This window comes from Anopheles moucheti, chromosome 2 (genome assembly GCF_943734755.1).
Source record: "Anopheles moucheti chromosome 2, idAnoMoucSN_F20_07, whole genome shotgun sequence".
In the NCBI taxonomy this organism is placed as follows: Eukaryota; Metazoa; Arthropoda; class Insecta; order Diptera; family Culicidae; genus Anopheles; species Anopheles moucheti.
The window spans coordinates 72,758,573-72,783,150 of NC_069140.1; the positions used below are offsets into that span (position 1 = coordinate 72,758,573).

A 24,578-nucleotide genomic window follows, 5' to 3' on the forward strand; every position below is an offset into this window, starting at 1 on the left:
ATTTATAAATCTGATTATACTTCTCTATTGAACGAATCTTAAACTCCATTGTTAAAGTTTCTTAGTCCCATTTCGACAGTTGCAACGTTTATTTTACAATATCTTCGACCATTTTTTGTTTGCCTTACTGTACCAATGTACGGAAATGTTTCGCATCCTGACATTTTGTACATCAATATCCGGATGTCAATGTCATTATGCGCCCGTTCTCCCTGGACGGTATCGAATCTCGAATAACTAATGGCGGAATGTGATTGGACACGTGATTTGCATATCGCATCGCTACAAAACCGATGGCACAAAAAAAAATGCCAAAAGGTCCTTGCTTAGTAAATCTCTTCACAAGTCAACGGGGAACGACCAAACGGAACTTTTTCACCCTCCACCGTCACACTTGGCTGCTTGCACTGCGTACCGATTCAGGACATTGCTGTCATCTTCAGGTGTTCTGAATAGGGACAAACATGAGCTCCTTGCACCGAACCACAAACAAATACACTTACACGGAGCAGTTGGTATAAGTTGGTTGGTAATCGTTTTCTTCTATTTCGAAAGTAATTAGTATACTTCAATAAAAGTTTTTAACACAATATCCTGTTTTGATCACGTTTTAATGATAATTATTAAAGATTATATATTGAAATATATTTATGGAATTTAAAAAAATAGTTATCAATGGACTTCAATGCTAATATCAGTGCTATTTAAGTAAAACAAATCAATAACTTTAGGCTCACAAATACAATGAAGAATACATCCAAACGAGCTTCTCTTAAAAGTTTACCTACATTAGAAGAGTATATCCCACAAGATACAGGAATTTCGTGAAAGATTTTTTGTTTTAATAAATGGAAATATGATAGAATTGTCAGTAAACTTTTAATAACTTGTAAAAAAATACTACTGTATGATACTAAAATTTCCAAAACTTTATCCATATATAACATATTCCATATAAAAAAAAAACCTTATCAAAAATATAACAAAATTCAAGAAATTTTAAACAATCGCATCGGAAAGCTCAAGACGCATGGTTTGATTTCAAATAATGTATCCACTGATTCGCATTTCAAAAGCCACATTCGATCACTGCCCCTGCACTACCGGAAGGCAACAGAGCGTTCTTCGAATTTCTCCGATGCAATCTCCGATGAATAAAGAAATCTAACCATCAACGTCACATCACTGCACCGCGGCATGGATCGTTAACGGTTCCGAGATGATTCCCTTGCTCCAAAGTATAATTTAGGTTAGTTCCAGCAAAGGGCGAACCCCGTCTGGAAGCGATCACAAACAACAAACACACAGAGAACCGTGGTGTAAACATAGATGCAGCATGCGGCCGCTAATGCTGCCACCGAACGCCTAACCGTCAACGGTACCAGAATTATGTACACCAACCCTCTGAATTGCTCAGCTCTAAATTGTGACACACATTTTTTTGTTTGGTAAGCTAGAAAAGGATGGAACAACAACGATATGCATAGAGTAAATAATGGTCGGGTGAGATGATCCGTGAGGAATTGCGCAGGAAATGCTCGATCTTCCCGGTTTTGGGGTGTATAAAGCTGGCTCCCCATCCGGCAGCATTTTATGAGCGGGCACTAATAAAAGTAAGTCTTCCAAATCCCCTTCGTACTGCAGTCTCGGATGAGATCTCGGCATAAATGCACTCCAAAGTACCAACAACAACAACGACAAATACACATTCACGCACGTCATCACTACAAAATGGGATCTCGAAGTTTAACCCAACGCTATAGCCAAAACAGCTAAATGCGCACGAGACAAGGGGGCACTGTATGACGCTCTGCATGACACGGTAGTCGGAAATAATCGCTCATCATTTGCGTACACGTACATCATTCAGCAGCATCCATACACACGACCGAGTATATTGCACACTATTAATAACCCGTGAAAGGCCACCCAAAAGAGCAACAAGCTCGAGACAACTGTTCACCGCCGGCGAACAACTGGCAACACTGGAACGGCTAGTGCTGCTGCGATCGGTAGCACACAATTTATCATTAACAGATGCCTACAGCACAGTAGTATTTAACAGTTTCTTCCCGTTTCACTCGGCACTTTGATTGATCGTGTAATATTAAACTGGAAGCACAACCTGCACGCGTGACAAGAAAATATCGCTACGCACGGAAAAGTCTTCCGGCGGCACCAATGAAATCCCGACTGAGCGGACACTCTTGTTGGAGATACGGTAGAACTCATCGCCCCCGACCGGCGAACATTGGTTTGCTTCGGACTTCAAATCGCGGGCGTAAACTGGGGGCGGCTGCGCAATGTAAAACTTAAATTAGGCAAGAGAGAGAGAGTGAGCGAACAGTGGAGAGAACTACCACAGAAAAGTGTTCTATGCTGCGCGGTCACATAGAACCGGACGATTTTACTTTCTCTTTCACTTGATTCCGACGATCATAAAGACATCGTGTCCGGATACACAGCCGACAAATTAATATCCGCAAGTGTAAGTGTGTTGGAGGAGTCAATTCATTCGACAATGTGCGTGTGAATGTATGTTTAAATTAATATCCACTGATAGTCACACACTAGAAGATCAACAACAATAATTCTCCATTAGGATGAGTTTGGTTTCCTAACCTTTTATTGCCATCCGATCCTTGTTAACTCTGAATGACTAATGTCACATGACATTGAACATGTAGGCAAATACACAAACGAAGCATATTCCGCAATGACCCAAACCAAGCGTCTCTATTAGGCTATTCGGTGCTAGGGGACTATGTTTGGGTGATCACGGTGAGTGTGACATTGACCGGACTTTGTCTTGGTCACACAGTAGGGGACGTTATTTCGTTAATGTCTGTCACCCAGTGGGGCAGTGAAGTTACACTCTTGACACTGTAAACTGAACGCAAACCGTATAGACCACGTTTCTGCCGTTGCCACTCGTTCCCGGGGGCATTACATTTCCATGCGCAACACTCGGTTTTAAATGTTTATTTCCATACAGGCCAGACAGTAGGCCGGCGGAGGTCGAAAGCGAAGTAGATCGGTTCCTACTGAACGGCTATAAATATCATTATTCAAGGTCCGGTTTCCTATCGAAACCGCAGCGTAGGTAACCGGTGATCCTCGATATCCTAGCGACTAATAAGTAGTTCTCGTGGATATTCAAAACAGAAGCATTAACGCGCGACGGGGTGTATGACCACAGAACGATTTTTAGTGGCGTGAGATTCACTACATCACTCATCACACACTTCTAACCGCATTATCGTTAGGTCTATGCAAGAAGCAGCAGAAAATAGTGCTTTGAAATGGTTTTCGCTTTTTGGCACGTAATATTTTACAATTGTATCACGAGCTACAAATTGATTTGCAGACTTCTAGAGCATTTCTAGAGAAACATCGTCTCTCATCGCATGTCGTGGTGTCTGACATCTCAATACAAGTGAAATCTCTCGTATTGCAAAGTGAAGCAAAACATATTTCATCACTTTTTCAATGATTATTCCCATTAACGTAATAATGATAGTAAGGCTAAATCTGTCACTTACCGCATAACCACTCCTGATGTTGCTAATCTGCATCTCAAGATCGTTGATGCGCTTGATAGCGACATCCTCGACACGCGAGTGCCGATGCAGCTTATCGAATATTCGTTGCACTTCATCCACCGGCAAGGGTGTTACTTTCGGCTTATCATCACTCGGTGAACCACTTTCCCCGTCGCCAGCAGATGCGCCTTTCCTCTGCCGGTGCAGTGGACTATCCTGATTTACGGAAACATCTTCCGAAGGGCTGCTGCATCCGACCGATGCACCAGAGGTGGAATGGAGCGTTTCTAAGTTTTTCGTTTTGCGCTCGAGTGTTTCCTCGATATCGCGCAGCTGGACGGTGAGCGCCTCCAGCACGATGCACTGCTCTGTCGACGGCTGTCGCTGCCGCAATTCTTCCTCCAGCTTGGCAATCTTTACGTCGTACCCGCGACCGGCCAAATCCGTCTTCACACTTTCCATCTCTTGGTGGAGCGATTCATTTTGCTGATTCTGCACATCGATGTACTTCTCGAGCTCCTGGAATGATACCGAGACAAAATTGGTCATCACAAAGCACCACACTCTCCCCAACTGTACTGACGCCACTCACCTTAGCCTTCGTCTCCAACACATGCTCATTGATTGTCTTGCTTTCGATCTGAGTTTCCAGCTCGGAGATAATTTCCCGCAGCGTGAAACCCTTATCGATTGAATCCTTCAGGTCGGTTTCCATCTTTCGCAACCGATCGTCCCGGTCGGCGATCTGCGTCGTTAGTTCCTTCACCTGCTGTTCCATCGATTCCAGCTGTTGGCAACAATTGCAATGTACCCGCGCGCACAGGGCATACACGCGATGTGATTATTACTATTCATCTGGTTTTTTTTTCTCTCATCTTCACGCCTTTCCTGCTCGGAAAATTATCTTCATTTACTTTCTCTTCCGTTCCTTTCGAATAATTAACTTTCAACTTTAAACGACTCTTCCGACCGATGATTGACTCATCGCTTTCGAACTAACTTCTACGTAATGTGGCACTACGATTGGTGTTTGTACATTAAGACATCGGAGGGAGTTTAGAAAAGCCCTATCAACTCTCAAGGTTCTGGTATTCATTCTCAATGGCACTGGGCGATACGATGTGGCATAGCATTCGCCATGAATATGCATTCGTGTTATCTTGTCTTTCTTCACTAAATATCACTACAAATGACCATCATTTTATAGATTAAATTCATATCATAATGCAAAACTGACGTCGAGCTCCAAACCATGCATAAATCCTATCACAGTCAGTCGTGATACTACTGGAAATGAAAAAAGAAGTGGGAAATGACGATAACGATGCAAGATGAGATGATGTATGAACTATGTATTATGAAAATAGCAATAAAACCTATCCACTGGCAGAATGAGTAGTGTACGGGATAGTAGGTTAAGGGTAGCTTGAGGAAGACAATTCGTTCCACAGTTGAAACCCAGGAATAGGATTCAGTGGAAGCAAATCGAGCGAAACAAAAGTAAGATTTAAATGATCTTCCCTTTAAATTTAGCATACTTGCGAAATAATTCCTAGAGTGCTTATTGAAACTTAAGGAATGATAGCATAGTTCTACAATGACAGACAAAAAAAAACATTGAAAGCAATATCCGTTCTGTAATTGAATGTTCATCTCAATTCATTTCCGAATGCTTGGAGCAGTTAATCAATTTAGGTGTCATACCCTTTTTCAGCATTAAATAGCATAACGAATTACATTTCAACTCCCTCTGTACACTAATATCTAATCGTCCAATACACGTGATATGTTTCTCTAATTCTTCTTAGTTTGTGTATAGACCACCATTGAGAATGTCACCATTTACCATGATATAGGTACAGAGAAGCTAGTTTAGTGTTTCATCTTCCCTCTTCAGTTACAAACACTGTACCTGTTGTTAAATTGCAAAATTGTTCGATGTTTTAGAACGTACCATAAAAATACTAAACTTTTAAACTGTTGTTCCATCTTTTTAAAACCAAATACCAAAAGCAGATTAAGCTAAAAATCAATACGCACCCCAATATCTAAATGTTTAGAAGCCTTTTTGCAATAACAATTGTGGTGCATTTAAGCCTATTCACTACGGTACTATTTAAGGCGCCACAGGAAAACGGATTTAACACTAAACTTAAATAAACACTACACTTACGTTTGCAGCAAATGCCCGATTTTCTTTTGCATATCTACAGTCGCTCACGCATCCCTCCTAATTAAGGTGAAAGTGTGCATTCACGATACGATAACGTCGGTGAGAGGAAGAAATAATACGTCATACGAAAAAAGGAAATCAAAATTTAATACAATCAACCGTATAACCAGATTGTAGCACAGCATAGTGGCATGTAACAGTTGTATTACAAAATGTGAAGTAGTATTTAAAGTATTTCAGTTATCAATTAGTTAGTTAGCGACGCGCATAATTTACAATTCAGTATGAAATCGATACCGCACCGGACGTTGTTCGTTCGTTGGCAGTGGTTTTGACCGTTGTTGGTTGGTGCGGTGCGAAACACGCGTGTAATGTGAGTGCATTTACAGATGGTGGAAAGCATTGCAGAAAAAGAAAGAAAGAAGAGAAGAAAATACAAGAAATGCGAAATACGATACGTTAGTATAAGGGGAGGAAAATGCTACAGGTGATTTTTCAATTGAAGTTACGTGGCATCGGTATTGCGTACTAAGATGTATTAGTCTGCAGCAGCTATGGTGTTTCGTTAAAAGAAGTGTGTTATGTGTTGATTGTGTATTCCGCTAGTTATTACGATTATTCAACAGCTTCACTCCAGCCCCACTCTTGCTTATTTCCCAAAGATACATTTTGAACATATGGTGTGTCCTGATCCAAACGCTACCGTTCCCATAACACGCAAAGCATAAGCCACGTTTCACGTGTCTGTGTGTGAACGAATGTGAATGTAAGGACGAACATCTTGGTTGGATGAAACGAAGGGACAAACACTTTATAAGCACGCGAAAAAACACGCGATAAAGGATGTGTCAGTCCACACCAGCCCCCACCAGAAGGTGAAAGAAACAGCCAATGGAAACAATCGGCAATATGTGATGGCCGGTACCGGTGCACCCGTTTGGTTCATAAACACCCACGCTTACATTCGCACACACACACACACGCACACGTTGTTTGTCTTATGCCTAACTTACCTCCTTGGTGGCACGTTCGAAGTTCACCTTATCCTTTTCCTTCTCACGCATCGTGCTCTTGAGCCGTTCGATTTCCTTGACGAACTCGTCACGTTCCTGCTCACGTTCGGCAGCTTGGTCTTCGAGGAACTGCCGTGTTGCTTTAAGCTGTTTATCGGCCGCTTCAATCTGCACCGACGATATGGAGAAGGAGAGTTCGTAAAACCCAACCGACGAGACAATCCGGCAGTGGAATCAATAGAACCAGCGTGTGATCGATTTTCCATTGGTATTATTTTGGCATGTATTTTGTTGTTTCATTCATCCAATGTTGAGCGCACAGTACACAATATGGCACAAAAGCGCACCACCAACGCAACCCACACCCATGCCGAATGGACGCAAAACACCGAGCATGAAAATAAAAGAAGAAACATATAAACGATTTGAGATCGAAACGTAGAAACAATAAAGACAATGTTGCAAAGCAATGACAGCGCAAGACAATTCGTGGAAATCGAGCACCAACTACTACCAGGCCAGCGCAATATCGTTCCAGCCTCTAGGATAATAATAACAAGCAATGGCCAACTAAGAAGCTTACCATGCCTCCTACAATGATAAGCAGTTTTCGGAGGCACGAAAAATAAATGCCTCTGTTTACAGACATGAGGCGCCAAAAACAATAGTAGCGGACTGTACCTATAGCGCCAGACTGTAGCAAAACAATTCGGAAGATGGGAGTGAACGGAAGGGCATTTCCTCTGATTTGGAATAAATTAATGTAATTATCTTTCACTTCGTATGAGCCGCAAAAAGAAGCATCATTTTTTTCGTGCACACCATTATAAATATTAACATCGTCAATAGAGTTTTGATTTTTTTTGCTCGCTCAATGGTTCAAAGATAATTAAAATAATAAAAAAAACAGTTCCTGTCCCATTTTCCTTTGACCACCTAGGTAGACATGTTAGATTTTCCAGTTTCATCCCACACTTTATAACGGAATAAGGTGTCAAAATTGCTTCTCATGTTAATCTCAAGTGCTTATGACAGTTTTCATTAAAGTTTCTGAGCGTAGCACACCCTACTGTGGCATACAAACCAGTGGAAAACGTACGAGAAAGCAAACCTTCAGCGAACTACGCATAATCGACAAGCTTTGACGTTTCTAGGGCATGCAACCATCACCATTGAAAGGACGAACGTTGTTCACACATCCCAGTGCGTATGCTTGCTTCTACTGTACGCCTAACGCTACTACCCCTACATGAAACATTTGGTGGTTATTGCGACATTTCCTGGCATGAAAGCATATTTTCAACCTTTGTTGCCCATTACGCTGCTACACCATTGCTCCAATGTGTGAATGAGGCCAAACAAATTGTTTAGATTAAAAATCTTAATGCGATCGAAAGCAAGCGTAGATAAAAAAAGACTGGAAACCTCTATTCAATAAATCAATTTCACTCTAAACAAATCGTACCTGAGATTGCAAATCCATCCGGTCGCGCTTTTCGTCTTCAAGGTAGCGTTCTCCTTCGCGACAGAAGTCTTCCACCAGCTGCAGCAGCATTGAGTTGTCCTCGATCGTTTGATCTGGACCCGTGCCGGTACTGCCCAGCAGCACCTTGGCTCGTTCTTGCAGCTCCACGAATGAATTGTTCACACGCTGAGCAGTCGGCAGTAACGCATTCGTACCGTAACCCTCACTAAACTCCACCCGTTGACTGTTTAGCTCCAGCAGGTGCTGCTTCGTCTCGGACAACTCGCTCACTAGACTGTTCTGCTTGCTGCGCGCCTCGGCCAGCTCCGTTTCGAGCAGCTTACGCTCATCTTCCGACTTAAGCAATCGGTTTTTCAGCTCGTGTAGCTGCATATTTAGCTCCCCGTTCAGCTGCAATCCTGCTAGATCGATTGGAAGACTACGGCAACTGGTGGCACCGTTCACTTTACCGTCTCGTTCCGGTGCAACCTGTCGTACAATATTCTCATCAAACGATCGTGCACTTTCCAGACCTTTCTCTGCCGATTTTCCACGTCGTTTTAAACCATCCTCTTCCTCGCAACTATCGTTCTTTTCAGACGCCTCCTTGTCCGATTCGTCATCCTTCGGTGCGGCGGTCTTATCTTTAATACGTTCGGACAGGGCAAGCAAGCTGTGTGCCTCCGCTTTCAAACGCTCCATGCATTCTTCCAGATTGAGCGATATATTTTCCGGTTCGGAATCTCCATCACGCGACTGTCCTTTCGCAGACACGTACTCTACCAACGATGGATCCTCGATGATGGATATGATACCGGACACGTCGGGAGCAAACTTCCGCAGCTTACATGACGCCAGGAAGGAAACATCCGTGACGTTAAGCAAACTCTCGGTGGCAGTACAGTCAGCCACCAGCTGACCTTCGTCAGCACTTACATCAGTCGCCAGCAGCGATTCATTGCCTTGCTGTTGCAGCTGTTGATAGCGATGCAATTCCTCCAGCACCGTGCTGTTGAGATCTTCTTCGCAGACCGAGAAATACTTCGCCAGCCCACCAACCACATTTCGCAGGGTCGATGATAGCTCCCGTAGGTTATCACGCTCGCTAATGATTTTATCGAGGCCACGACTAGAATCGAAGGTTGTGTGACGTTTCAGCTTGCGCTGCAACTGCTTCTCAAAGTCGTTCTTCATGCGGGCCATCTGGAAATGCGAAAAGGCGGTTGAAAGATACAAATTTGGCAAACATTTTAAAATGCAATCAGTGCAGCGGTTCTGCCCAAAACTGACCTCTGCTTCATGCTTAAGTTGCAGTTGAGCTATTTCCAGTTGGCTCTTGGCCGTAAACTTTTCCCGCAGCAACACCAATTCCGGCGGCCAGTGGCTGTCCTCAAATGAGCTGTCTGTCAGAAGAGTCTGTAAGGGTAAAATGGAAACATTTTCTTAGTTAACGGGATGCTTATGATAGAAAAAACGTTGGAACACAGTAACAACAATACATTCTTGTTGAATTTATAATATTTGTTTCATACAATCACGCTTTATCTATAAAGTGAATATTACCCAATATTACTTCATCCATGTTTTGGATCAGTATCAAAAAAAGATATCTAATAGTACAAACTCCCCTTTTGGCAATTGTTTACTCTACAACAAAAACACTACTCAAAACGTTCATTGCAGAAGCTTGAGCTCAGTCACGGAAGCAACAATAAACCGTACAGCAACCCTTCAAACGCGAACGTTAAGACGTCCACGTGGCTCCAATAATATTCCTATTGCCGACGCCAAACAATCTATTTGAACACAAAACATGCGCTCCCTTTACATTCGTTCTGGGATTATGAGAGGGGCATCCGAGTGTCGATTGCATGAATTAAAAAACAAAACTCACTTACATACAATTGCGAGCGAGACAGAGCATAACAAAACATTAGACGGCCGACCACCCCGTACGATCCATAGCTCGTATTTCAATGTTTTTCTATATATTGTTTGTGAAAGAAGAGCGATCATTGCCGTTCAAATCATGTAAACAGAGTCATGAAGGATTGAGTCCTACTACATACACCGTGTAATTCCTGCCGTTAATCCATTTCGATTTCAGATGGGAAATTTAATTCCATTAAAAATCGGATTTACATCCGAGTTAAAGAGTTACAATAAAGAATAAACTCTATAGCTCACTCGAAAAGATTTCAACAACTTCATGTAAGCGATCGAGTACCTCATAAACTGAATCGAAATTAAATCGTGAGTTGAAAGTCGTCGTGAAGAATTAATGCCCGGGTTAAATAAGAGTTACCTCATGATTAAAATAGTCAGCTGAAAGTCGTCGTGAAGAGTTCAATCTTGAATTAACTCACACAAGGTTAACTCAGGATTTAAATCGTGAGTTAAAGGCAGCTGTAAACAGTAAAACCTTTATTGTTTTGAATGATTTAATTCTCTGCAAATGAGTTAAATCGCAAAAGAATTATAAATACTCTTTTTGGAGGTTTAAATGAATTCACTGCCTAGAACAATTTAAATCATTCATTCATTCTGCATCGTTGTGTACATCACTAATTGCGATTGGTAAGGAAACTTTATTTTATAAATTTATTCACTGTGTTAGCAACACCACTCTGTGTGAGTGTTTGAGAGAGAGAATCCAAAATAGGTTAACAATCAACAACAAATTGTTCTACGGGACACAAAATCATTGATTGAAATTGAAATTGATGGAAATTTGAAGCTCTACTCCAAAAAGAATAGAACGACAATCACCACCGATCTAAGCTATAAGCGACAAAAAAAAAGGAAACTCGCAGAGTAAGCAAACCCCAAAGCCAATGATCTCTATCACATGTTATGTATGTTGCCCCGATCCCAACACAGCAAACAATTCCGGTGGAATTTTTGTGGGGTTTTATGTGGGGTGAAATGTAAAAATAACAACAACAACTGCAATGCGTTTCAGGCCTACAGAGGAAAAAAACACAGCGTTCTTTCAGAACGTTCTTTCGGTTATATTTAGCTGGTGCATAGGCGGTACACGGTACAGCATAATCATCCTCCCATCATGCGAGCATCGTTCGTGAAGAACCAAGTCCCATCACATTCGTGTCGACATTAGCGGCATTAAGCGGCATAAGTGGAGGCTTTCGGTTGAAACTGCATCGTGCAAGTTTCGCGGCTGCAGAATGCATCTGCGACATACAGCATCCAGACATAAATATACAATCGTTCGCTTGCTCTCTCTCTCTCGTCTGCTTTTAAATAGCGGGAGTACAGTAAACGTGGGGCATGTAAAGCGCACCACTCATTCCACGAATCACGCGAACGGGAAGAAGATACCGCGAACGTTTCAACCATGTCGCCTTAATGCATGTTGTACGATCAACCTTATGCTGCATCTCTTCATTTGATGACATTAAACCGCGTTAGCCTTTTCTTGCCGCCGTACTGTACTGGGGCACCCGGTACGGAACTCAAACCACACATGAAAACCCCGAGAGGAAATGGTTCGTCTCGCATGTCGGATATTTAGTCTATGCTATTCTTAAGTTCCTGCTCCTTTCATAATCTTTATGCTTTGATCCGGACATTTAACAACCGAGCATCATTCGTCGTCTGTCCTGTGGGTAGAGTAAATAAATTGTGCGTAAATAAATAATTAAAAACCACCCAAACCCGACCTGTTCAATCAACGCTCCTACCGAACATCTTATGTACCTCAGGAACCGCATGCAAAATGGACAAAACAGCACGGTCAGCGGCATCAAGTGCAGAAAGCGAAAATATTTTAATTACAATTTTGACGACGTGATTTTAAACCCGAACCCGATTCGCACTGAGCGATACTATTAATGGCAAAAAAAAACCCGTTTGCTCAGTCTCAAGTGGGTTTTAGCTGGGCGATTGATTGTAGTGCAATTTAAATTCCTTTTTCTTCGAACAATGTTGTACCGTAGAATGCAAACGACCTATTTTCAATTATAAAACCATTTTATCACCGGTCTTCTACTACCTCGGAGGAAGCGTTTGAAGCGTAATTATCTGGATATATATAGCACCGTAGGAAAACCGGATGCCTTTTCCCCGGCACCGGGTAGTTCCAGTAGTGGTTCTGTTGTATACCGACACGCTTGCACGCTTGTGCTATCATTAATACTAATTTAATTTTGGGCGACATCAAGGGTGTTGACGGATTTGGGGCAAATCTGGGCTTCCGGCAACAAAAGGCGGCAACAATCGCGCAGTAAAAACAACACAAAAATGTGTCAACTCCCGGTAGCTTCCAGTGAAAGGGAACCAAACGTTAAGGATACAATTACCCAGTGGAATGTTTCCGCTGCTACTGAGAACTGAAATTGTTGATTTATTTTTGGCATAAACGTGACACGAAATGGTTCGTCAGGGAGCAGTAGCAGCAGTTCAGCATGTCCGGAAATGTTTACATTTAAATTTAGCTTTCATCGCCACACTGGAGACCGGAAACATTGGCTTGACATGTAGGGTGGATGATCTTGAAATTGAAAATAAACGGTTGGTGCATGTAAACCGAGTTGCTATTTTTGAACATGCCCGATAGGGAAATTGTTTCAATCATGCCTCAAATTAAATAATTCATATTAATTATGATTGTCATTAGTTATATGATTGTTCAAATTGATATCTCCTGTGCTAAGCTCTAGAGGAAATTGAAAATCAAACCCAACGAATGGACCTTTCTGACGCGAGACACAAAACATGCTAATCCAGTGGCGAACCCTCACCATCGATTAATTTTGCACCAAAACCCCGAAAATTCTAACAAAACAAAACACAGAAGGGCACCATGTGTCAAAACATGTGATAATAAAACACAGCTAACTCTTAGTCACTTGATAAGCGTTACAGCTTGTTAACAAAACATTTGTCAAGCACGTGCTTTACCAGCTCCCATGTGAAGTACCGCGCACAGCAGCATCAAAGATCCCAAAAACCCAACAATTTATCCCCCTGGTTCGGTGACGTATCTCCCAAACTACCATCCTTCATCACTCACTTAATGTATGTTGATCACCATTACCTACACCTCTGCTCGCATCTCTGTCGTCACTTCCTCCAAACGAAGGGTTTTTATTTGCAAACGCGCCACAAATTCTATTAATATCGGCCCACAATATCAATGCGTACCGGACACCGCGAAACGATGACTCTCTGTTTTTTGACACCGTTCTTTCCCCCCTTTGGTGCGGTGTGTAAATCTTTTGCAGCGTGTTTTTTTCCCACCGAATCTGAAACGGACCACAAGATGGAGACACTTGGTCGCCTATCACCAGTGGGATGACGCTGCTCACTTGCAACCCATTACACTATTATTATCATTATTTAGGGGTCAGTTTGCCGTACATCACTTTATACTTTATCTCTTTATCCTGTAATCCTTTACGCACTTCCAAACACTTCATAAAATAGATGCGCTTCCGCAAACTTTTCATCTACATCACTGAGTGATAATAATATTTTGGCGCGTAAGCATTCCCACACTAAAGCACCGAGATGGGAACAAGTCAACGCAAAGCAATACTGTGTCCATTGATTGAACTTAACTACGCCATTGCGTGACACACTCGATTCCCGTCCTTGCTGATTAGAATTTGAAATTCAACTGACGTACGCATTGCAACGGTTCTCTCATTCGAGCAGCGAATGATCTATAAATACGAACGATCCTCTTCCATGTTATGCTCACTCTCAATGTGCCAGTTCTACGCGCGTGCGTGCCCGTCTCTTGAGTGACCGGGTCTTCCAACGGCACGACACAGGCACAAACAATTTAAAATTCCCTCCCACCGGATCAGTGACCATTATCATGTGGAGTGTACGACTTCCCCAACGCTAAGAGGTACTCAAACTGAACATATAGTTGATGCTGAGCGAATTGGGGAGGAAATTTAGGGAGACAGCATCCACTCTTTTGAAGAATTTAAAACTCCCGGTAGCATAAGGCTACGTACAGCTAAAACTATCGAAACATATGCAGCGAATAATGTGGAACAAAAGAGAAACACTGTAATATTTCTTATGCTGAACTTTTAAGATTAAAATTACAAATAAACATACCAACGACATCAAAAGGCACTACAAGTACTTCCAAAGGGATGTATACTGACAGCTCCTACGTCGTTTTAACATACACAGAACGGTGTTTAACCAAAACAAAAAGACACGTGTGGATCTTCTGAAGTGACCGAGAGAAACTTTCGAAATGAATCGAAGTGTATCTTGCGATGAAAGATTTAAAATATAGATAAACGATACGTCATGTAGAACTCTTCAAACATTTGTACCAATCGACCACATCATGAGTTGGTTCTGCTACCCCCGATTATTAACACGGTATATATCGCTTATCGCTTATCGGAATTAGGCTGTTTCTACCCGTAGCTCGATGAATCATATCCAACTCTCTTTCGTAGCTTCAGCAATTCAATGCTTGCTATAGGAAATTTGAATCATTTTCTACGAATTACGAATTACAATAAAAATAAACTATAATGACAATTTCAGAAAGTTGAAAACTTGTAAATGACGTATAAACCCCTAAATTAACGCAAATAATTGGAGTTGAACACTGGCTCAGACTCCAAACAAACCCACCGAAGTGTTTCGCTACCCACCAACAGATGGCGCTGTTTGCACACCTCGCACAAAAACGTTAGTTGTGTACAATAAACAGTTCCATGCTTGCATGCAATCGCTGTCGACGGTCGATTCAACGGTTTCCGACCGAACGCTTACCTGTATCTGGACTTCCAGCTCCTTCAGAACATCTTGCCGGGCAAGCGCAACCTGTTCTTGCAGGCGCCTCTCATACCCGGCAATGATATCCTGCAAATCGGTATCCGATCCCGACTCTCCCACAAACGGCGGCGTTTGCAGTCGGATCGATCCTTGCTGCTGCAGCTGCGGGCGTTGCTCCTGCTTGATGTTGTTAGTATCGGATGAGCTGAGGTTAGTTAGCAGTGCGTCGCCGGCATGAGTGTTTGCGACGTCTGCAGTGTCGGTGGGTGATGAAGGTCGATCGGCCGAAGGCATAGGTGGTGGTGGTTCGTTTGTTAGCATTATTGGTGAGCAGTGATCCTTCACAACGGAGGAGGTGGTGGATGCCGTTTGATTAGACTGAAGAATGATGGAGAAGTATTCAACACACAATGAGTAACTACGTGAACTGGACGGTTACATCATGGAACGGATGCCATGTAGTGGTCTCTAGGTGCTTGCTTAATTTAACTCGATACGAGTATGAGTAGGAGGTTAACAGCAACATGCAGACGACATTAGATTTAAGGTACGAGCATGCAACTGGGCTTTAAATCTTCTAAAACGACTTACCAACACATGTTTTTCCTGTTCTTTGGCTTCGTACACCTTCAACTTCTCTCGGAGATTTGAAAACACTCGCTCATGTTGAGCATTTAGTTCCTTGATTTTGGTTTGATAAAATTCGCGTAGCTCATCTGCTGTTAGATGGCGGTGCTGCAAGAACCGAATGATATAAAAAAATAACGTATGAGTATTTCTGGTATTGATCATGTATTAGCTACTACGTGAAAAGCCACGACCCTGCGGTCATACATACCTCCTTTTCCTCAATTATTTCCACCACGAGAACCTCATCGGCACTCGCGTCCGTTGCGTCAATCGTGGTCGGTGTAATCTTTCGGTGGGTCGGGCTCAGATAGATGCCCTCTTTATGTTTCCTTCGCGGACTCGTATGCTTCGATTGGTAGCCTCCGTTCTCTTCCGGGAACTCTTCTGCGCCCGATATTTCCGAGGCCGTGTCATCGTTCGACACACGACGACTCTGCTGTGAAAACACCTCCTCCGAGTACTGTTTCTCCAGCTCAACCACCTTCTTCTCAAAGTATGTGCGTAAATCGGCCATCTCTTGCGTGTGGCGTGCTTCCAGCTCAGTTCGCAATGCGGCGATCTCGATCGAACCTGCCTTCACGCTACCGAGCATCTGCCGCAATCGGTTTATCTCCTGCTCTTTGTCCGCTCGTTCGATCTGCAGCTGCTCGCGCAGTAACCGATTTTCTGTCTCACCACTATCACGCACCATATCCAGCTCCTGCGTAAGGAAATCATCAAACTTTCCCTGTACCATGTTAAATAGACGCACCTCGTCGGGCGTCAGGTAGCGACGGAATTGTTCGAGTTGTTTGGATATCTTTAGAGGAATGTGGAGTGGATTTAAATCGGAAAGATCACCATATCCGGGAGGTTGTAGGGTGTGTTCGAGAGCTTTCTCGGAAGGGCCTAACAGCGGTTCATCATAGATGTCGGGAAAATCGGACAATCCTCCATCCTCTGTTTCGCTGACCAAGTCAATCGATATTTCCGATATTCGTTGACCGCCACCGCTTGTACTTTCCTGGTCCGGTGGTCTCACACCGGCCCAGCTACCCTGTGCTTTTAATTTCATGCTCTCCACCGTTTCGGCTAATTGTTTCTTCAGCTGCATCACTTCCGAAGCCAACTTCTCACCTTCCGACTGCAGCTGGTTGCGTTCCTGCAGTGATTCCTTTAGCTTATCGGCCAACAGTTCAACCCACTGATTTCGCTCCATTATTTTCCCATACAAATCCTTCTCCGCACCACTCGCACCAACCATTTCCGTCAGATCACCAACCGGACGGTACTCGGTCGAGTTGGTAGCCAGGCTGATTGAATCGCTGTTATGCGACCGGCATAATTGTTGATCGCGTATCGATTCCGCTCGACTACCACAGGAGGTTGTTTCCTTGCCCGGTATTCCACCTTCCTTGCGACCGTACGCATTCAGTAGCACATCTTTGGTAGCGATTATTTCATGCAATTTTCGTATCTCGTTCTCCATTGTTTGGAACATCTTCAAGCTGATGACGCTATCGAACTCTGGCGTCACTTTCAGTGAACCTCCTTCGGGGATGTTTTCCTTATTATCCTCATAAATTGTACTTCCTACACTGAGCTGCTTCTGCAGGAGCTTCTCCTCGAGTATTGTACGCATTTCTTTACCCCGTTCGATAAGATTTCCTGGCTGGTTTGCATCCTGTCGGCTTGGTGCTCTCTTTCCCGCTACCCTCTGCTGCTCATCGTCCGTGTTTGATGAGGTCCCCCCTCCGAGGCCTATCGTATGCTCCGATTCCTCGGAAATGTCTTCCAATGCTTCCTTCTGATCCGCCGGCACACGCTCCATCGGTTTGACCGATTCTGCACCGGGTCGCTCTATCTTATCTTCCACCATTTCTATCGCAGCGACACCTTGCGCCTTGACTTCTTCGAACGATTTACTAGTGGACAGTATCCGTTCGCGTAAGTCTTCCGATATGCCACTCCCACCGGAAGATGAACTGCCCTGTTCACTTTCGTTAGGCGGTTCACTGCCAATGTCGGACATCTTCATGGGCCCTAAACTCGTGAAGCCTACCCCGGATGGGCCACCGCCACTACTTTTTGCGCCTCCAATCGCATCCGGCACACTGCGACTTCTACACTCGGCCGATAGCTTCATCTTCCGCAACGAACCACTGGGTGGGTCTAGTTCAACACTTCCCACCCGTTCGCTTTCGGTGTCTGGAGCCAAGTCCGAAATGTCATTCGTCGTGTTCAAACTGTTATCCTGACTGTTGTTATTGCTCTCTTCCGCCATGACGTTAATGTTAAGTTTCACGTTTCGATGCTTTTCTTCTGATTTTATCCCACCTTTCGAAACAACAATCTGGTTGCGTTGCTTCAGTGCGTTCAAGTTCACCTTACTGTCGTTTATCAACACATCGTCCTCGTTGAGGGGCGATAACTCTTTCGTTTGATGCACTTTCACGAATTCTACCGACTTTATGCTATCCTCTTTACAATTAGCCGAGGTACCGTCTGATTTCTCAACCACCCCAGCCGCCTGTCCGAAAGAATCGTCGTACTCTTCCTGTTCCGATGATCTTGGACGGCCACCGAATGAATTCTCTTCCTTTTCGCTTCGATCGCTTTCAACGGCCGTTTGGAAATGTTGCGCAATTTCGTCTCCGGACAGATTCAAACGATCTATATCAAACAAACCACCACTGGCGGGTCGTTCCGCACTTCGCGGCAACAAATCTTCGTCTTCACCAATATCGAACAACTGCCTTTTTCGATCGGCAACCGTACCACCACTCTTGACGTTCTGATGCTTCGATCGATTTAACGCTTCTACGCTCCTGAAACTGCTGTCGTCACTATTAGCGTCCGTCGGCACACTGGCACTACTGAATCCACCAACGTTTTCCCGCTCATCATCATCCTCGTCGTTGTCTTCGTCGCCATCGCCCGGAACTAAAATTTCTTCCATAATCTCTAGACTATCGTCGTCATGATTGTCGTTCGCGCTGAGGCTTTCCGATATGCTCGCACTGGCACTACCACTGAGCTCACTGCCACTGCCAAGCAGTTCGTCCTCGAGCCGAAACCGTACGGACGATTCCTTACGACTGCCGCCGTAGCTGGACGTAGATTTACTAGCACTGGCACTCCCAACCGAACCAGCGCTGCTCCCGCTGGTGACACTGGTGAAAGCTTTTTGCGCTGCGGGTCCTTGTCGTTCGTTCGGGCGGTCCTGAATGTACACCGGAAAAGAAATAGATGAAAGCAAAGTGTTAGCAAAGGTTATTTAGCAGTTCCACGTGTGGCAACCGCACAACATCGAAAACGGAAAAGGTCACAAACGATTTGTCGTCATTTTTTGCATAATGTAAGGTCAGCTGATATTTTTACGTCTAAAAGAAATGTTTTAAAATAATTTTCAAGCTAATCCAAGGCCAGGTCGTACTTCATGAGTTTAACAAATTCAAATATTTGACGCGATTATGTTATTTTATACATTTTAAAATATTTTATTACTTTACTAAACTCATTAACTTTACGTAGTTTGAACAAATCTTCTGTCTTAGCATCAAAAATTTTACATCAATTGAATTCGATCTAATTTACATTTTGGTGCATATATCAACCTTAAACTTAAAGCAACTTTGCATTTGGGTCACTGGAACTAAGACAGTGTTTCAAAATTGCCTACCCACATCGGACACATTGCCTAAGGGAAGAACCGAACACGCAAGCAAGAATCCTTTCCAATATCTACAATAAAGCACAGGAACGGATCGTCCTGGGACATGCGATTTCCTACCGAAAATGCTCATCTTCCCTTTACTAGCTGACGAACAGTGTTTACTTCCACTCACTCCAATATCCCCAACCATCGGCATCCATTTAGGGCCAAAAGTTGCAATTTTTCATCAGGTTTGCGTTTTATGTGCTCAACTTTAACTATCTTTAGCAACTTCCATTCGCTACCTACAAAGATAGAAGGTTGTTTGATCGATACAGTCCATGAAACAAATGGCACGACTGGGAGGTGAGGTCTCATTCAGTGTGAGTGTGGTTGAGTATTGAAAGATGAGCGTTATCATAGCAAAAGTAATCAAAAATAGCAGGACAACAAAGTTAACAAAGTCAGGAGCTACGAAAGTAACATATTTCACCTTAACTTTCTGACAGTTACTACCTTTGATGAGATCTTTACCTAAAATAACGATCGGTTTGAATTAGTGATGGGAGCTCCGGAGTGAATTCAAGAATCCGCCCAAAGATTCCAAAACCGAAAAACCGGATTCAATTCCGGAAATCCAAAAAATCCAGAGCTGAATCCGGAGCTTCAGATTATTCCTAGGTTTACTCCGGAATGAACCGCATTCCTCTACACCGGATATTATGTCGGATTAGCCCAGAGTGGACACCTCCGTTGGCTGAGGATTTGCTCATAGAAAGAATTTATTTGTTCTGTAACCCGGCAATGTAACAACAACAACAACAACAAACGTTAAATCGGATGGAAAATATTTTCAATGAAGAAATATTCTCCATATAATTTGAGAGTTTTTGCTCAATCTTCAATAAGTGTAGACCACCAAACAAATAAGCTTTTTTGGGGCGAATCCGTTGGCGACACCGGATTCAACACCGGTGTTCACCCCGGGTTAATCCAAGGTCAACTCCGGAGTCGGAGTAATCCACCGTTCCTCATTCGCCAGGAGTCATATTAATCCGACTCCAGAAAAAAATACCAAACACTAACATGACTCGCCATAACTGCCTAAGCTAAACTTTATACATTTCTTTAAAAAAACACACACAATTCGAACTCGTTTTTAATCATAATAAAAAGATTGAAAAGGGAAATGCATAAACGGACATCTTACACGCCTTCGAACATAGTTCGCCCTGTCTTCTAAACTGTCTTATACATTCCTGACCACGCATTCCGAGCGACAGCAGCAAAACAACAAACGCACAAAGACTGCAAGCGCAAGCGAAAGCAAACCAAAGCGATTACAGCGAGGTTTGCTTAATTTTAGAACTGCATCTAAATCATGCACACCGGGCACCAAACGCCGAGATCATTGTACGATCGCTGCTAATTCCCAGGACTATTTATCAAAAGACTCTCCACACCGGTCATACTCTCACAAACGATCACTGCATTTTTTTAATTCAAACGTTAGATGCGTCTAACATAAAAAGTTAATTTATGTTACATTATTGCACAACTAATTCACTATGCGTCGTTGGTACGCTGTTGCGTAAGAAAAGACGAACGATCTTCAGTGCACCTTATGCTCTAACACGATCGCTAATGGTGGCGTACAATATTTCTATTTCACATGAATTTATCACCACCAACGGCAACGTCATTTGTGCATTCTTTTTTTTCGTCTAAAACTTGGAACGAAAAGGAAAAACACGCGTGTCACGCAAGCACATCCACCATCCACCAAACGCCTACGTAGGCACAACGAATTTTTGTAGAACCTCGCTGCTGCTACATCCGGAAGCAATTAATCGCCATTTCTCAACTTCCGATACGCACTAGGACGGGCTTGCGGGGACAACTCTCTATCAGCTAGATATTTTATACTTCTGGGAAAATAATCCATACCGCCCCGACAGGCCTGTCCGTCCTACAATTGCATCCACTCTAGAAGCTACTATTCGAAACACGGGTTTTTGGGCCTGACAGTCTGACTGACACGTCGTCTGCGACCCTTTCGGCACAAAATACACGAACGCACTGTGAGCAGTCGCGGTCCCGCGTTGTCGATTGGCAAATCTAATCCAAACCGAGCACACAAAACGAACGAAATTCCCGAATCGAATCGATGTTTGCGCCTGGTGTTTGTTCGCGCCCAATGCGGTGTACCGGTGTTGTGGGGGCCAGTGCCTCATTGTTCAAACGTCTTTGGCAAACACTAGACCGGCACAAGAGAACAGAACAAAAAACAACACGCACACACACAGATAAATCGTAACCACATAAATAACCAAATGGTTTACTTCTTGTACAACCTTCGTCTGTGGATGTGCATAAATCAGGTGGCATAAATCGGTTTAAAATATTAGACCATAAATAAAGTGACCGCGTGTTCGGTGTCTCCAGGTGACGTTGATGTTTATCTCTGCCATGGCCAATTTAAGTTGAACTGGAATCAACATATGGATCATTATTGTGGCGGGAATTTTGTAATTGCAATAAAATTAACTGCTAACTCTTGAAATGAATTCTTTAATGCTTTGGAGCAATTCAAAATATCAAGATTCTTTCAGTGCACGTTGAAGGAAACTTCAGAATTAGCTGCTCATTGAGGAGAAAATGAATCTGAGAACCAGCCACGAAACATAAGCAAAGCATTTAATTTTATATTTTTAATAGCAAAAATGTTCCCAAAGTCTCGCAATCCTTGGAATCTCGAGATCATAAATAAATGGATCAAATTTACTTATAACAAACAAGCACAGACCATCTATGCAACCGATCGCCGATGCATTGACGGTTTTTTTTTGTTTGGTTTGCTATGCATTTTACGATCATACTTCGATGAATGAAAACGATCTGCCTCCGCTAAAGATGGGATCATTTATTTTTATCGCCACTTCATAAATCCAATCTCACTTGAGACATCATCTGCACACTCGGAAGTAGACTTCTGCTACTCAAATTCCCCCGTCGCACCGTCTAGAATGCCTCACGCCCGTGCAACATAAAACCTGCCCGCCGCCGTAACATAAAATCAACCGGGCTATTAATCTTCCATTACGAATTCCACCGAACCAGTACGGGCGCTGTCGCTTGTCTAGGCGGCGTGTACGAAGCATCTTCGCCTGTGACCGCCTCCATGGAACATTATTCCCCCGTTGATTGCGGTTTGAGGAGATTTTTTTTCTTGTATATTTTTAGTCCACATGAGAGTCGCACCGGAGCGAGCGAGCGAGCCGGTGTTAGGTTTCCAGCGTGGTTTTTAATTATTTCGTCACCATGTGTCGAATAAATTGTTCTAACCAGCACAAAAAGGTCCGCTCTTGGTATTGAAAAAGAACGCTGGATAACTCTATCTTTTAATACTCCACATGTGACAGAAATTGTGACGACCTAAGTACAAATTGATAAATAATATTTCCGGATGCATAGAATGTCTCAAAGAGATGTTTTTTAAATGCATAAAATATTAGAATCGCCTATGTATCATCATTCTACCAGCATTAGACCAATATTTTCTCGTATTTTTGTTCATCCAAAATATATGACGTTACTTTTTCGGCGTACAACTGGTATTGCTTCATTTCCGCGGGTGTAGGGTGTATCGACATGTTTCGAATGATCCCTCGATACTCTTCAAGCTAGTGCAAGGGCCCGCAGGATGGTTTCCACTACGTGCCCCCAAACAAGACAAATGCAATATTGTTTATTTACTTGTAAAACAGCATCCACTTGAAGTAGAATTTGAAAATAAAAAAAAAATCTGTTCCATTCAGAATGCACTATGCGTGTTTTAGTCGGAGGGGAACATAGGACTGGAACCAAAGTCGGATGGACGGATGGTGGATGTGCGTCTCGGTTCCGGTAGAACGCGCTGTAACATTCTGTAACCCAAATCGTTTCGTCTCGTTCGAGGAAATGGAAGAAAAAAAGCGTTTGGTGGATATTTAAACACACACAATCGCCTTCCTTTTCTCGACGGACCGTAAGCGTGATCGTCTCAACCGCAGACTCACATCGGCATGTTGCGAGCGGGTTTGTTTGAAGGAAATATTACACCAGCATGGGTTTCCCAAACTGGCGCTAGGGAATTTCCTTCATCAAAGGGGACAAAGGGAAAAACAAAATACACAAACGCCTAACAACTAGCGAACGTTTTGTGCAGAGGTTTGCAAGCATTTCAAGCAATGGCTTATTTAGTTTGTTTTTTTTTTTTTGTTGGGAAGGTATCGTCCCTTTAAAACGGTACTTTAAGCTTGGAATTTATATTGGATTAGTTTTAACCCAGAGTAAACATATCACAGGGAACTCCACACAATAACATGCCATCACTATTATTATTAAGCTGTACCGCAATCGTTAGAGATTGGGATTGGCGAATGTGTCGAATCTCCTTAAGTCATATCATAAGAAAATACTCGCATACCAGAACGCGATGCGATGGAATGGACTTTGCCGAACCCTGGCATACGGAATGTGTGGTACGAGTTAAAACCGAAACACCGCAAACAAGATCGTCACCGGCAACACAATGGAAACCAGGAGTCAGTTCCTCCGTTTTTTCTTCACAACATACCTAGTGGACGACGTTTGACACCTCGACATAATTAGTGTAATCCGTACGCGATCTGTATCGCGTTGGTCGATACGACTTGCCCCATGGAAAAATGGTCCATCTTTTGTAGATTTTTTATTTGGGCTTGTCAGATGTTGTCGCTGTTTGTTCCGTCCTTCCCACCTTCAGCACAAGCCCCGCAGTCCGTTCAGTTTTAACGTTCAACGGAAGCAATGAAAACAATTAAATGCAGCATCTATCGGAACAACATTCTTGGCATACGTGTAAGGGGGGACGGGTTTACCATTGCGACACTCCGTCAATCGACAGTAGTGGGTCATATCATATTTGTGACCGTTCCGTTGTGGCGTTGCGATTCCAATTATTTCCACCCAATCGTTGTTATAATTGCTGGCTTAATCGAGTGCGTGTTCAGGTGCGAACGGACTTCCCATCTTTTGCTTTGGTTTTCTTTGACAGTTTTTTTTTTTCTGAGCCTACAATTCGGATGCAAGTGGCGGTTACTTTTTGATCTCATCTCAGCGATCGGACCAAACCCATTAGTGCATGGACACATTTTCCGATACGTTACGGGCGGTGACTGGCCGTTGCAGTGCGATTCGCTCATCGAAACCGGTCAGCTAAAATGTCCACCGAACCATAACCACTTTCTATCGATCGTAGTACTGGTACAGCGGACGATTGCTCTGGACTCTCCCCCTTTCGCACAGAGATGTTCCGCTGTTGATG

General features: G+C 43.3%; 1 protein-coding gene across 1 annotated transcript in view; it reads right to left on the bottom strand.

The window, feature by feature from the left end:
- Positions 1-24,578, bottom strand: part of LOC128310752 (A-kinase anchor protein 9) — a 34,132-nt gene that overhangs the window by 9,028 nt on the left and 526 nt on the right. The window contains exons 2-10 of the mRNA XM_053047468.1: positions 15,806-18,799; positions 15,559-15,702; positions 14,965-15,345; positions 9,484-9,609; positions 8,194-9,396; positions 6,729-6,896; positions 5,716-5,772; positions 4,135-4,329; positions 3,543-4,061 (exon numbers count right to left, since the gene is read on the bottom strand). Of these exons, the coding sequence (XP_052903428.1) occupies positions 3,543-4,061; positions 4,135-4,329; positions 5,716-5,772; positions 6,729-6,896; positions 8,194-9,396; positions 9,484-9,609; positions 14,965-15,345; positions 15,559-15,702; positions 15,806-18,799 (5,787 nt within the window). The remainder of the gene's footprint in view (positions 1-3,542; positions 4,062-4,134; positions 4,330-5,715; positions 5,773-6,728; positions 6,897-8,193; positions 9,397-9,483; positions 9,610-14,964; positions 15,346-15,558; positions 15,703-15,805; positions 18,800-24,578) is intronic.